Raw genomic sequence first — 15,028 nt, forward strand, 5'->3', positions numbered from 1 at the left:
TCCTCATCTCCTGCCTTCTTGCCATCACCTCCCACGCTGTCTTCCTAGCCTTTCCTTGGACACCAGGGACACCAGGTCATGCTCCTTCCTGAGGGCCTTGGTACAAGCTGTTCTGTCTGCTTGAGCAGTGCTTCCTCCAGGTTCTATCTTGGTTCACTTGCATGGAGAACTCCCACTGTGTTCCGATCTTTGTTCAGCTAATGTCTTTCCAGGGAGACTGCCTCTCTGCAGACCCCTCCCCACCACATTCCCAATCCTCCTTCCCTTATTACTTTTTTTTGAGATGGAGTCTCACTCTGTTGCCCAGGCTGGAGTGCAGTGGAATGATCTTGGCTCACTGCAACCTCCACCTTCAGGGTTCAAGCAATTTCTGGCTAATTTTTGCATTTTTAGTAGAGACGGGGTTTTACCATGTTGGCCAGGCTGGTCTTGAACTCCTGACCTCAAGTGATCTGCCTGCCTAAGCCTCCCAAAGTGCTAGGATTACAGGCGTGAGTCACTGGGCCTGGCCCCCTTATTACTTTTTAAATTTTTGCAATGGAGTTTATTACCTTTGAATATACTCTACAGTTTACTTATTCATTCTGTTAATTTTTGTTGTCTTTCTTCCCTAGCTGGAACAGAAATTTCAAAGAGAAGACATCTTTGTTTTGTCCACTGATACATCCCAAGCATGTGAAACAGTGTTCAGCATGTTGTTTATGGTCATTACAATTTGTCATTTACTTTTTAATAAATACAATGTTGCAGAATTAGATCTTTGGCTATTAGGCCTTCAAAGGCTGAGCCTGAAAAATGATAGTTTAGGCCTGGTTAGGCCAAAGATCAAGTTCTGTGCATCCCTATCGGATGTGCACAGGCCCCTTCCAGTTCCACTCACGTATCTTTGGGGCTGAAAAGCTTTGTCTACTTCCTTTAACTTAAATCTGCCTTCTCTTTTCTTTTTCCTAGGCCAAATCTCCATTCCAGGACTTTCTATTTTGTTTTGGCTGGGATTGAAATAGCCCTCATTTATTCCCAGGAATTCTTCTGTGCTCTTAATTTCTTTGTTCAAGACCCCTGGCAACTTGACATCATAACTGGACTTTGCTCCTCCTGAGGGGAGGGTGGATGGGGGTTGCTGGACAGAGGTGTCTGTCCTTAAGGAGGAGGTGGGGAGGAGAGGGTTATATCTTGGTCCAGGAGCCCAAGTGACTGTACTATCATAGAAGCCACATTTTTCATCTTATTCTCATGACTAAAAGAAATTTTGCCAACATTTTCCTAAAATTCAGATATACTGTGTGTAAAGCATTAGCAGAGTGCCCTCAAAAATGAGTTACATGAATGAATAACTGATCTGTAAACCTGTTACCTATTAAAAATAAAAAGTGAAACAGCAAATGAGACTAGTTTGATATGATCGCTTTTCCCACTTCACTGTACTGATTCTGAGTGAGTGTGACTTTTATTCTCCTGTGTGTGCATTTTGTATGTGTTTTGGTTTCCCACTGACTATCTGTGATATAGGAATTTTCAAGGAAGGAACTGTGCCCTCTGGGTCTGTTGGAGCTCTGACTTAGAGCAATGGACATGGCACACCAACAAGATTTAATTTTTTTAAAAAGCATTTCTTATATTTTCTAAACCCTGGACACTGGAAAGAAGGCCTGGGAAGAGGATGGTTCCTGTGTACCAGGGATTCATTACCAAGCCAAGCACCTTGCCAGACCACTTTGTTACACCACTCTTATGCCAGTTCATTGTAACTGTAGCTTTTGTTCCCGGGGATTTGAGTATTTTCATTGTCTGCTTTGGGTTAAGATCACTAAACATTTTGGAAAGGAGACACTGAAGGAGTATCTTGCTAATGTTTTAAAAAACAAAAGTCTCAGGCCAGAAATGGTGGCTCACGCCTGTAATCCCAGCACTTTAGGAGGCCGAGGCTGGTGGATTACTTGAGGTCAGGAGTTTGAGACCAGCCTGGCCAACATGGTGAAACCCCGTCTCTACTAAAAATACAAAAATTAGCCAGGCATAGTGGTGGGTGCCTGTAGTCCCAGCTACTTAGGATACTGAGGCAGGAGAATAGCTTGAATCCTAGGAGGCAGAGGTTGCAGTGAGCTGAGATTGCACCACTATACTCCAGCCTGGGTAACAGAGTGAGACTCTGTCTCAAAAAAAAAAAAAAAAAGTCTCAGCCTATGAGCAAGACGCATCACGGGTTAGTGTTAACTTTGTAGCATTCTGTGGTATCATTAAGCCCAGATAAAGTAAAATTGTTCCTAGACTGTGAGCAGGGTGTGTCCCTAGTTCTGAGCTTCCCACAAAGTTAAGGGGAAATTTTTTTGAAAACACTCAGTTATGTATATTTTTCTCCACCAAATAAAAACGAAGGATACAAGCGTGGGCCAAGGAGTTCACGGTCTTTACAACCCATGTTAAGTTTTTGCTAACATTTGAAGAAAAATGGAGATACTGGTATTGCTTAAACCATTTGGGAATTCCCTTATATTTGATAGATTCTGCTACTGCTCAACGTGACCAGAAGTGAGAGGATGAATGTGGGGTGCACGTCTTTCGGATGGTCCCCTGCAGGCAAAGGGGTTAGCCTTTGACAATTTCTCCACACGCTTAGGGGCTAGCTGGTATTCCAATTAAACCAACATGTTTTCATCATAGACTTCACAGCCATCAAGCAATCATAGCCTTACCAAACGGAGAAAAGGAGCGGGCTTGGAGCGCGTCCACGGGAGCGCGCCTCCCTCTGCGCGCCTCTGGGAATGTTTGCGGTGCTTAAGTCAGATCCGGATTGCTCCAAGCCCAGCTTATCCTCCCCAGTTCTGCCAGGGTTTCTTTCCTCTTGTTTGTTCGTTTGTTTTTGCCTCTCTTTGATTTAACTTTTGCTCCTTGACTAAATATGTGCTTAACGCTAGACAAAGGACACTTCATACCCAAGTCTGTGTCTTTGTTCCAAGATCTGCAATTTCATTTGGTTCCTGTCGGCTTTACAAGTTCAAAACTATGCCCCCGTTTAGGAAATGAATTCAAAGCATGCGGCAAGGGAGACATTCGACAAACCCGGATGCTCTGGAAAACATTGCCCTTCCTCGAGTTTCTTTCAGTAAAATCTGAATTTTGTTCCCGGTTGGAGTTGGTTTTGTGATTGCTACAGTGTAAGTTGCACCGAAATACTACCTCATGTTCTTTGGGACATACACTCTGTTTCAGAATAAGAACGATATTCTTCCTTTCCTAAAACGTGAGGGTTTTACATGGACCTTTTTAAAATAAAAAATTGGAGTCAGGGCCAGAGTAAGACTCGCAGAAACCAAAGACAGAAAATATTTGGACCCCCCTCCTCAGACATGAACCACACTGAAATGTGTCCAGATACAATTCTTCAAAATCCTGGCTCTTCACGGGATGATTTATTATTGAAAAAGTTGTTTGCTTCAGAATCTGAATTGTTTTAAAAGATTCTGTTGGTTGCCCCTGCTTTGCGGACGCCTTTTGTACGTTCTTCCTGATGTAGCGCTGCGAGGGGCAACTTTACCTCGGCGTTTGGCAGGTACGCAGCATTCCCGCACCCGCCTGCGCCTCCCGAGCAGAAGGACGGCGAACTCTGCACCGCTCCACGACACTGGGGACCCGCCCCGGCCAGACCCCTCCCCTACCGAGACCTTGTCCCCGCCCCGCCCCCGGCCGAGGCCACGCCCCCAACAGCCCCCGCCCCCCCAGCGCCCCTCTCCTACCGAGCCCTCGTCCCCGCCCACCAGCCCCGCCTCGCCGCCCCCCCGGCAGAGGCCCCGCCCCGGCCCCGGCCAGCCCCGCCCCTGCTTGCGCGAGGCCTAGGGCTGCAGGCGCGGAGCCGCGAACCCCAGCCAATGAGCGCCGGCTGGCCGGTTGCCCAGGCGACCGACGCGCGGCTCCGCCCCCCGCGCCAAGGCTCCCGCGCGCGGCTGAGTGCGGACTGGAGTGGGAACTCGGGTCCCCGAGCTTAGAGAACACGCGATGACCACGTGGAGCCTCCGGCGGAGGCCGGGCCGCACGCTGGGGCTCCTGCTGCTGGTCGTCTTGGGCTTCCTGGTGCTCCGCAGGTGAGAGAGAGCTTAGCGCAGCACCTGCCGGACCCCACATTCCCCAGCCCTCCGCACCTCGGGTTCTCTCCTCCCGCGACCCGCGAATCCCGAGTTCCCGGGGGGAGCAGCCCCAGCTGCTTCTTTCTGGGAGCTCCCCAGTACCCCCGAGTTCCCCTGCGGCTCCAGGCACTCTACTCCTGCCTCGCGATCCAGGCCTCTGGGCGACACCCGGCGTGCCCTCGGGAGCCGGCGTCTGTGCCCCGAGCCGCCCACCCCGCCGCGCCTGTGATGCCGGGTTCTGCCCCTCGTGGACGCCCGCAGCACTCCAGCCGTCAGAGCCCTCTCAGACGCACCCCATCGCGGCGCCATCTCCACTGCTTCGCGGAGAGCGCCCTCTGCTCTTCCCCCAGGCCCCCCTTTTCCTCCCAACCCTCTGGGAGGCGCCTTATTCCGCAGAGGCCGGCGCTTCAGCCTGGCAGCTATGGTCTAGCCAGCTCGCCTGGCAGGGTCATAAGAACAATGTCTGTGGGCCTCCAAGATCCCGGGCCATGATTTATTTGCACAGTTCTAGGACTGGTAGGTCGTCTCTCTCCACTTTCCCACCATTCACCTGTTACCAGCTCACTCTTTCCTCTCCCCCTTTTACAAAATGTTGTTTATGGCAAATGAGTGGCTTCAGTGATACTGTGATTTACCCACAGCCTGTGAAAAAGTTTTCTGGGTGCCCTAGCCCAGCATTTTTCTAAACTGTGCCTATTTTAAGGATTCTACAGCCCTGACCCTATCTTTCGGGTCAGCACTTTCCATATTCAAAACCTCCAGTGGGAAGCCGACTGGCAGTATCGAATGAACTGAACGGTTGGAACTGGTGGCAGGCCCTACGCCGCTCAGCTTTGTCATTTGCTTGTTTTTTATCCCCTTTCTTAGTTTCTCTGAACTTCCCCTGGGAGATAGGGAAGTTTTTGATGGAGATAAATATCTGGAAGTCTTTTGCGGCCACAAGAACACATTGACAAACTATGTTTACACCTTGTCAAGACTTGATTCTTGTTTCTGAGATAGTGGAGACGTCATAATATTGTTTGGGAGAAGGATGGATTTTCTTCTCATTCTGGGGCCCAGAAAACTTCAGGCATTTAATTTCTCCAGTTGTTCCCAAGATGTTTTCTGTCCTGCCTAAGATCTCTAAGCTATTCCTCTCTGAAGATTGGCCCTGGCTCCTGTGGGATGCTCAGCTTTCCTCCCTGTGCAAGGCTTATGCAAACCCCAGAAGAATTACTCAGAGCAGCAGCAGCAGATCCTCCTGCATACAGCAGGGTAGCAAGGTGCACAAGCTGCCAAGAGAAAGGCTAGTGGCTGCAGGCCTGTTGTTGATCAGGGATATAGGAGTCTGTGCAGGAGACCCAGGCAGGTCACTATTTGGGGCAGCACTGTGGGCTTGAGATGGGCTGAGTGGCACACCCAAAAAGTCCCCAGGAAAAGGCATGTGAAGGAGGCTGAGGGTTTGCTATTGTTTGGTGAGACAGAGGTGAGGTGTCAGGGAGCTGACCTAGCTGGGAAGAAGCCTGAGCTTCTTTGAGGTGAGGTAACCATGTCCCCACCTAGGTGGGGTGGCCGCACTAGGAGTCAGTCTTGGGCCATTGGAGCGGGTGGAATGGCAATAGAGAATAAAAAGCTGTGACCAAATGCTGTGAAAAGAGTTTGACATGCCTAGGAAGGATGTTTTTCTTGCCTCTCCATCCTTCTAGCAGGTAGGACAGAAGCTCAAGGAGCTCTGAACCAAGTTCAGGGCCGTCTCTTCAGATCCTGTGGAATACGTGTCTTTTTGGCGTCTTTTTGATTTTTTCACCCTCATGGGTACATTATGCCAGTTCCTCCTGTCTGACTTGGGCTGGACACCAATGATTATGAGTTGCTGTAATATCTCTGGAGGCAGGAGGAGAACATCCTCTTTGTCTTTCCCTCTTCCTGTCTTGCCCCAGCTCTGACTGGGTCATTAACTGAGTGGGAGGTGGGGCCTCTCCCAGCTGTTACTGGGGAGTGTTGAGGTGGCCAGTGGAATATAGGTCACGTGGAAACTGGCCACCAAGTTCACTCTTTGTGGAGCCGAGCTGTCAGGAGCAGCCCCTTTCCTGTAGCAGAAGGCAGGTATTTGGACAGTGGCTGGCATGGGCTGGGGGATGTTTGGCTATAGCTTATCTTTTTTTTTCATCAACTTTTCCTTGGGCTGGTTCATGGTCAGTCATAGCTGGTGGGTTACATCATATCAAAAAACTAGGATGACCAGGTTGACTTTTGGGGAGGATTTCAGTCTTAGAATTTTTATTTTTATTTTTTTTAAGCTTAAACAGTGGTCTTTCTTAAAAATTACCTTTATTGGAGTTTAATTGTCATGCAACAAACTGCACATAGTTAACACGTACAATTTGATACGCTTTGACATATATCTAAATCCAGCTGTGAATCTATCACCACAGTTAAGATTGTGAAAACAGCCACCAGCCCCCAAAGTTTCCATGTACCTCTCTGTCATCCCTCCCTTCTGCTCCTCCCTGCTCCCCAGCCCCAAGCAACCACTGATCTGTTGCTTTCCAACACGATATATTGATTTGCATTTTCTAGTGTTTTATAGAATTGTAATCTTAAAGCATGTTCTCCTTTTTGGTCTGGCTTCTTTCACTCAGCGTATTGTTTTGAGGTCTGCGATGCATGTATCAACGTGAACTGTGCCTTTGAGCCAGTTGCCTTTCATTCTCTTCCTATTCCCACTCCATGAACACAAGAATGCCTGCTTGATATTTTCTAAAGGCATGGTTCTCATTCATGATTTTTTCCTTAATATAAATGAATCACTGAGCAAAGATACAGTCAACGCTGCATCTCTCATACCTGAAATTTTAGCTGGGAAAGTTGGGAGAGGCGAAAGCCTTCAGGTGGGCAGCCAGCATCATGCTCCTAAGAGGTAAGTTCATTTCTTCTCTGAGGTCCATCTCACACACTGCCCTGCCCTGCTGTTTTCTTTATTCCAGACCCCAAATTCTTCCTATAGAAAGGAAAAGGAGGAGATGTATCAAACTCCTTCTCCTGAACAAGGTGGCTAACTTAGCAATGCAGGTCACTTTTTTTTTTTTATGTAAATCATGGCCAGTCCTGTCTTCCAAGGGTATGTGGCCAAATCATGCCTCTCCTCTGGAGCTTCTGGGAGGTAATTGATTTTATGGGCCTTGCCTATTCTAGGACTCTTCTCTGCTTGAGGCCTGAGTCATATTTCATGGAATGTTCAGACTCTTTGAACAGTGTTCCTTTCATCTTGTAGTAGTAAAGTTTTCAGCATCGGGGAAGTGTCTCTTTCAGCAGGTGATCACCTGTTGGATACAGGTGGTGAGGGATGTCTGAGCCACCCTGTGCTAGGAAGAGCGAGTTGGCTCTGGGATTCTTACAGGACCATGCTAGCCAGCAGCAGAAGGAGAACAGAGTTGTCTTGGAGCAGCCATAGTATTGGTATAGGTGTGATTCAAGGGAGGGACTGGGCTACCAAGAAGATTGGGGACAAAGAGGCTTGGCTGCAGAAATAGCAGAAAGTTGACCAGAGGGTTCTTCCCACCTTAAGGTAAGGAAGTGGCAAGTGAAATAAAAACATGTAGTCCTTGATGAAGTGATGCAGAGTTCCACGAGGTCATGGCAGACGCTCTTCTGGGAAGAATTCAGGAGATGCTGCAGCTTGCGGAGAAAGGTTTGCGAACATTTGGACCTGAAAAGGACTCTGGGGTCTACACACGTCCTCCCTCCCTCCCTCGCCACCATCACGCAGCAGGGGCAGGGTTTTTTGGTGTCAATGTTGGGATATTTGCTGCTTCCTCTCCACTCAGTTTTAGCTTTTGCTTAAATCTATTGCTCTGGATATTAAAGACCGTATTGAAAAAGAGTTCTCATGGTGTGGATGTCTCCTGGGATAGAAAGGCAGCAGGTGTTTGTAGAGGCTCCTGCTAACGAGGTAGATATTTCTTGACTGATGTCTGCCTGTTAGAGACTCCTTGTTGATACTCACAGCTTCTGTTCTTTGACACTCAGCAAAACAGTCAGTGGGCTTGTTCCTTTCAAGCACAGATTGTATTTTTTTCCCTTAAGAAGTTATTTTGTGAGTAGGCTATTAATGAACATGGTAAGTATTCAGAGTGTGAAGGGGAATACAGTGAAAAGAAACTCCCACTCCTGGCCCCTAGGCTAGGCACCCTTCCCTATCCCCTCTTCATATCAGCCATTATTACTGATAATGGCTTCTTTCAGAAATATTCTATGCATATACAAGAAGATAGCTACACATATTATCCCACTTGTCCATTAGACACATAATTTATTTAAACAGTCTTCTATTGATGGACTTCGATTGTTTGCAATCTTTTAGCTACTGTAAACAAAGCTGCTGCAGATATCTGTTGGATGTATTTCTATAAGTAGAATTACTGACCGTAGGATAGATTCATTTTAAATCTTGATAGACATTTCTAAAGTAGTACATTTTATTTCTGTTGGATCAATGTAAAGGAGATTCTGAGCCCAACTCGATAGGGCCAAGTCGATTCTTGAGTCTTGGAAGAACCAGTGCATCTCTTGTATATCTTCGTAGAGAAGTCCACTCCTATGTGGTGGATTAAAAAAATTTAACACAGTTATGTTTTTCCCTATTTGTGAGATCATTTCATTTAGAGTCAACAAGCATCTCGAAGATCAGGGCCTTGTTATCAAGAGTAGAGTCCTTGTGTTATCTAACAGAGCTTTCACTTCTCTCTGGGTAAGACACAGTCCTTTTCCTCTTTATGATGCTGTCAATGGTCCCAAAGTACGCAAAAGTACAGAGTAACATAATGTTAGAACACTTTTTGTTGTTGTTATTGTTGTTATGTGGTTGATTAGAGTGAGGAGTTTTTGTTACTTTACTATTGGATCTCAAGGTTTTGGTCTAGTAAACTCTTCTTCATGTACTCACTTCCTACAGTCTTTAGGAAATACTGCTCTCTGAACCACCAATATTGTTTCTGGGTCAGAGCCTGGATGTGAGGCCAGGGTTCCTGGCTTACCTGGGAGCCTTTTCAGAGGAAAAAGCAGAGGAGCTAGGGTGGCAGGAGTGCTGTGGACCTCTTGCTGGGGACCTCACTTCTCTGCAAAATGCATATACTTGCCTTGGGAATGGCAGGCCCAAGCCCTTGGGCGTATTTAATGCCTCTCCCAGCAAACAGGAGTCCAACACCTTGGGCCCAGACTAAGGAGCACATATAGAAAGCTGGGCCAGAAACAGGGACCGACTTCCATTTCCCTGAGGCTGAAGTTCTTGGAGCCTGGGGATTGGTCCAAGAGGCAATATTTTGGAGTAGAGGCGTTAAGGGCACCACCTGGGCCAAAGAGTGAATAGTTCCTTCTTCAGGCCCTCAAATTCTTTTGCTGAGGGTGGAGAGAACATGGCTGAAGGCTGCTGGGACCAAAATATCCCCAAACAGACAGTTTAGGACAGCAGGATGTCCAAGGAAGTTGAGCCTCATGGGAGCCTAGAACTGAACCAGAATCTTGAGAGTGATGAATAGAAGTCTGCACTGAAGACAGATCCAAGTGAGGAATTCCCATGTGTTTGATGTCTTTGTGGGCAGCTGAACACACTTGCCATCAGATGGTGGTCTCCAGCATGGCCACTTGGAGGAGGGTGGAGGTGAGTGTTTTCTTGGTCAGGATCTTCACAGGATGCCCTGGATTGGGATTCAGTTGAACCTCTGTTTAGGGAGGCCCTAATAGGGCCACAGTGCACCTAAAAATTGAATTTGTAAGCTATCATCTCAGATGAACAAGTATGTGAGCACGTTATGTTATAGCATCAAAATAACCAGCCTTTGGGGCCGGCAAGGACTTATGTTCTGGGAATCGAAGGACAATGATTGCAGTTCCTGACTCAGATACCAGCTTGCATACGCCGGTGGCCAGCCTTGGACTGCGTGCGTGCTGCCTGGTCTCTGCTGGTGGTCATCGTACTCCGATGTTCACGGCGCTGTCTCTGCTGTGCCCAGTTGCATGGATCCTGGCCCATCTGTGTCTGGTCATACTCTGCATGGCAGACCAGAAAGAGATGGCTGTGACCCCAGTGAGGCCTCCCAGCCCTACCATGACCCCGGTTTCTGATGAGTGTTTGCAGGATTCATGGGTGATGCAGGGATGCCCGCTGGCACGGCAGGACGCATTTCAAGCCTGGCACACCTCACTCAAGGAGATCCTTTCTGGTGGTGACAGGATCTGGCTCACCTCCCACCCAGCCGCCCTGCAAGATCCCCTCTGAAACTTGACAGCCAGTCCCATTCCCAGAAAGAGGTGGTGATCTTTGCCACCTGCTCATCTGCCCTTTTCCATCCACTCACATCCACGAGCACTTTTTACTACACCCGGAATCTCCTGCCTGCTGGGGCCTGCCCTGTACCCTTCATCCTCAGGACCCACCTCACCAGTCAAGGAAAAATTACTCCAGAGGGCTCCACCTCCCCCTGCTTCCTCACCATGGGGCACAGCAGAACCTGGTACCTATGTCCTCTGCTTCAGGTTTCCATTGCAACCAATTTTTTGTGTCTGCAGCTTGCACAGCCTTCAGCACGAATAGCGCATGCCCCTTTTCCACTTGCCAGAAGGGAATTGGTGAGGATGGGCTGTAGAGGTCTTGTTATGTTGTGCGAGGCCCCATCAGAAGTCCTGATGTGCCTGCCTTCCTCCAGGAACCTCACCTTGGACCATGACCAAGGCCACCCTCTCCATCCAGGTGTAGGAGCAGAGCCTGACTCTGAGCAGAGCAGACCTGGGCACTGAGCACTGAATTCAGGCCGTTGGCCAGGGTCTGCTGTCCAGACTCTTCTAAGGCGGAAAAATCACTTTGGATAAATGAAGCCAAGATACACAGGAAACAGAAATTCTAGGAGAAAATGTTAACATAAGTTCCAGTTCAAAAGAAGGCAGGTGTTCCTGGTTTCATCAAATAAAGATCCATCATGGATGAACTGCTCCCCAAGAAAAGTGACAGAAACACACTGGGCTTCCTTAGGATTTGGTTAGCTGCTTGGTATCAAGCCTAATTTAGGAGTAAAGTCTTGCTGACCTTTAAACCAACCAATTCTAACCACACAGTTGATATTTCCTTTATTTTATTATTACTGAGTTACTCAGGAAATTATGGGGTTGTTCTCCATCTTATGATTATTAGTATTAACGATCATTATTAGTGTTAATAACCATTTACATGATGCTTCATTGTTTATGAAGCTCTAACTCATGCATGGTCTCATTTACTTGCAGTGAATTCCTTGGAGAAACCCAACACTTATTATCCTCATTTTCTTGGTGAATTCATCCCTTTTAATAATGTATTGACAACTTCTCTAGTAACCTACCAGAAAATTCCCATGAAGAAACAGTTGAATTCTCCAGAATTTGCAATTGGGTAACAGCTAGATTGTTTTTTGTTCTTGTTGTTTATTTCATTCCTCTTGATATGCACTGAGAAGAACGTTTTATTCTAAAAATATAGAAAATGGTGTGTTATAGACATTAGCAAAGACAAGCTCTATCCAGGGAGGGAGTCTATGTAGTGTCCAAGGAGAAGACGCAGATTGGGCTTCTCAGGCTGTAACCTTGGGATTGGTTAGAATGCAGGTTTTGATTCAGTAGGTCTCAAGCTGCGGATGAAGACCTGGAAATCTGGTTGGTGGATAGAAGTTGTTGAATTGGGATGCCTCTTTCCAGGTGTCTGCACTTTGAGTCAGGCAGCTGTGACCCTGAGGGAGTTCAGAGGTGTGGCTCTCTGCAGACCACACCTGGAGAAGTCAGCCTAGAGGGTGGTTTCCTGATCCTTAGTCATCAACAAATCAAGGGGAGAGGTTAAAGGTGTTGGTTACTAGCAGGGACTGTGTTGGAATGTCGGTCAAGAGAGGCTTCTCCAACCCTGCCTACACCTCTGCATTTAGCAGGGTGGGGAGTGGAGGCTCTCGCACCCATAAATAGACGTTAGGATAAGTAATGTGTGCTTTAATAAGAACTGGAGATTGTGCTTTTGAAGTTTTGGCTGGAGAATAAGGTTTGGTACCTGGTGGAGTGATTGCTAAGTTGTATTGTCACTGTCTTTAAAAACAGTGACATTTTGTGTGTGTGCATGTGCATGTGTGTATTTTCACCACCAGATCGTCACAATGCCCCTGCTGTTAAGAAAATAATCTGTCCATTGAGTTCTTCCTCATTCTGGCCTGGGGTGAGCCCAGCATGTGCCTCTGAGGGAACCAGGGGGAGAACCTGTGTTGTGGTGGGCAGGTGAGTCTGGTGGAGTACCTGAGGCAGGGAGGGCTGAGCAGGTGGCAGGGTGTGTGCTTTGGAGCAGGTGTGGCCTGAGCAGCTGTGAGCCTGTAGCCAAAGCAAAGCACCTGGTGAGCAGAGCAGGCAGCACTAAAGGAAGGCCCGGACGGTGGCCCAGAGGGGCTGAGGCCTTGTCTTAGCCGTCCAGGGCTTCATCTGCAAGGATGCCGGCCAGCAGAGTTTCTGGAAGAGGGCGGATCGCACATATTTTTGGCTTTGCAGGCCTTGCAGTCTTTATCGCAAGTACTCAACCGCAAAAAGCAGCCGTTTGTAGACGGTGTGGCTGTGTGCCAATACAACTATTTATGAACACTGAAGTTCATATAATTTTTTATGTGTCCCAAAGTATTATGCTTTTGATTTTTTTTCAACCACTTAAAAATGTGAAAGCTATCCTCAGCTTGCAGGCTGCATGAGGACAGATGGCAGGCTGGATTTGACCCGAGGCCCAAGTTGGCTCACCTCTGGCCTACAGGCTGTGTTGGTCTAATAGGATCTCAGTGTACAGAATCTTTCATTGTCAAATTTTAGAAATTGTAATAAGATGGCTTGGCACAAAGTCTGGCACATAAACTGTATACCACCATGGGGAGAATGGAGAAGTTGGGATTATTCCACATCAAGGACATAAAACCCACTTGTGGCTATTCTCTCTAAAGCTTTCTCTTTGGAGAAAAAAGTGTGGTGAATAGGTTTCCGTAGCTCTCTAATATGCAAACACATGCTACAGTAAATTGATTTCAGATAGAGATAAGACTCTTCGACTCACAGCAGAGAGTGTTGCATTTCTCCAGGACCCTCACAGCAGCCTTTCTGAGCAGCTGGGACAGGCATTAGCCCTGTTTTATAGAGGAAGAAGCTCCTGCCCACAGGACTGGTGTCACTAACCCAAGGCGACAGTTCTACCAAGCTGGGGGCCAGGACATTCCTATTCCGGCTAGCGTTGTTGTTGTCACTCTCTCATACAGTGCTTTGGAAGAACTGTGTCCTAAAATGTCATTTGCAAGCCATTTACTAGAACATGGAAGTTTTCTCTTTAGAGAAAGAAAAATGTGGTGAACAGATTCCCAGGTTGCCCAAGATGAGATGATTCTTTCATCTGTAACACAGCAGAACTGTAGGCCTGGAGCTTCGGTGTGAGTTCTAAGGCCCTGGGGCTGTGAGAAGTAGGAAGGAGTAGGTAAAAAAGCAAATTTCTTTGCCTGAGAGTGGCCCAAGACAAAATTCCCAAGAGGCTGGCGATGTCCGAGCTGTCTTCTGTCCTGTGGGCATCCTGTCCCCTCCCCGTCTCTGGCCATCTGGGCCCTCTCGCTTGCTCTGTGACACTCAGCTGAGGGGCGTCTTGTGCAGTGGGGCCCGGCTGGCCACCGCCTGCTAGTGTCAGGGCAGGAGCGAGCGCCGGTGGGGACGAAGGCAGAGCCAGCACCGGCTCCTGCCCCAGACTCAGCCGCGCTCTTGGCTCATGCCTCCGACTTTCCGGACCTTCCTGACTTGAGATGTGGGTCTCCCCAGCTTCTCGCACGGCGTTCGGGAGACAGGGTGGGAAGGAGACAGGGTGGGAAGGAGCGAATCCTGAAGACCTGGGGTCGGGTGGATGGATGGACGCCGCTCACGCAGACCCTCTTTCCAGGGCTCTGCTCCTCGAGTCGGGCGGCCGCGACCGTGCCGGGGCCCGGAGGTGCCGCGTGAAGTCGCGCAGAGCCGGCCCCGGTGAAGCCGCGTGCAGCGCCCGCCCCGCCCGGCCCCAGCAGCGGCCTCTCCCGCGGCGTGACGGCTGCGCTCTCTCCTTCCAGCCCGCCAGCCCTCATGCCGAGCGCTGTGCTTGTCTTGCTCCTGGCCGCGGCCTCGGCTTGCCCTTCGCCTGCCGCGGGGCCCCGTGCTGAAGAAAGGCCCCTGCCCAGGTTTGGCTGAGGCGGAGGGGGGAGCTGTTCCCAGCCACCTGGACGCAGGCCCTCTTTGGAGAGACATGCCCAGGGCCTGCGAGGGGGCGAGGAAGCTGAGCTCTCTGCACCTGGCCCCGGCGGCCGGCGAATGTCTTTGTCTTTCCAGGCTGGACTGGAGCACCCTGGCCCCGCTGTGGCTTCGCCATCGACAGCTGGGGCTGCAGGCCAAGGGCTGGAACTTCATGCTGGAGGATTCCACCTTCTGGATCTTCGGGGGCTCCATCCACTATTTCCGTGTGCCCAGGGAGTACTGGAGGGACCGCTTGCTGAAGATGAAGGCCTGTGGCTTGAACACCCTCACCACGTAGGTGCTGCCCCTGTCCCCCACGGAGCCTGGTTCCTAAGCAGGGCGCCTGGTGTCTGCATGCGAAAAAATATAAGAGGAACCGGCCCAGGTCCTCTGGCCAGGGCGAGAGAGCCAGGGTCTCCCTCCTCCTCCCCACCACAGAGCTCCTGCCTCCTGGGCGTGAAGGGACACGACATGGATGTAAGGTCTAGAGGAACCGAAGTAGCAGTGTCACACAAAAGAGTATAGTGAAGGAGGTGAGTGCAGACTGAGGAGGTGATTCAGTGCTAGCGAATCTTTTTGTGTCACAAGCAGTCTTCCCACTTCCAGTTTATACAGCCAGTGAACGGAGTCTTCTTCAGAAGAGC

At 49.1% G+C, this 15,028-nt stretch overlaps 1 protein-coding gene across 5 annotated transcripts in view; it reads left to right on the forward strand.

Moving 5' to 3' along the window:
• The first annotated feature begins 3,808 nt into the window (after window positions 1-3,808).
• Window positions 3,809-15,028, forward strand: part of GLB1L2 (galactosidase beta 1 like 2) — a 47,747-nt gene continuing 36,527 nt past the window's right edge. The window contains exons 1-3 of one of the 5 annotated variants that reach the window (XM_063671641.1): window positions 3,864-4,079; window positions 14,225-14,332; window positions 14,481-14,678. In XM_063671641.1, the coding sequence (XP_063527711.1) occupies window positions 3,994-4,079; window positions 14,225-14,332; window positions 14,481-14,678 (392 nt within the window). In that variant the 5' untranslated portion in view covers window positions 3,864-3,993. Of the gene's footprint in view, window positions 4,080-14,224; window positions 14,333-14,480; window positions 14,679-15,028 lie in introns of all 5 variants that reach the window. The other 4 variants (XM_063671642.1, XM_063671644.1, XM_063671643.1 and 1 more) reach the window with 4 other exon arrangements.

The sequence above is a fragment of the Pongo pygmaeus genome, chromosome 9, assembly GCF_028885625.2.
Source record: "Pongo pygmaeus isolate AG05252 chromosome 9, NHGRI_mPonPyg2-v2.0_pri, whole genome shotgun sequence".
Taxonomy (NCBI): Eukaryota; Metazoa; Chordata; class Mammalia; order Primates; family Hominidae; genus Pongo; species Pongo pygmaeus.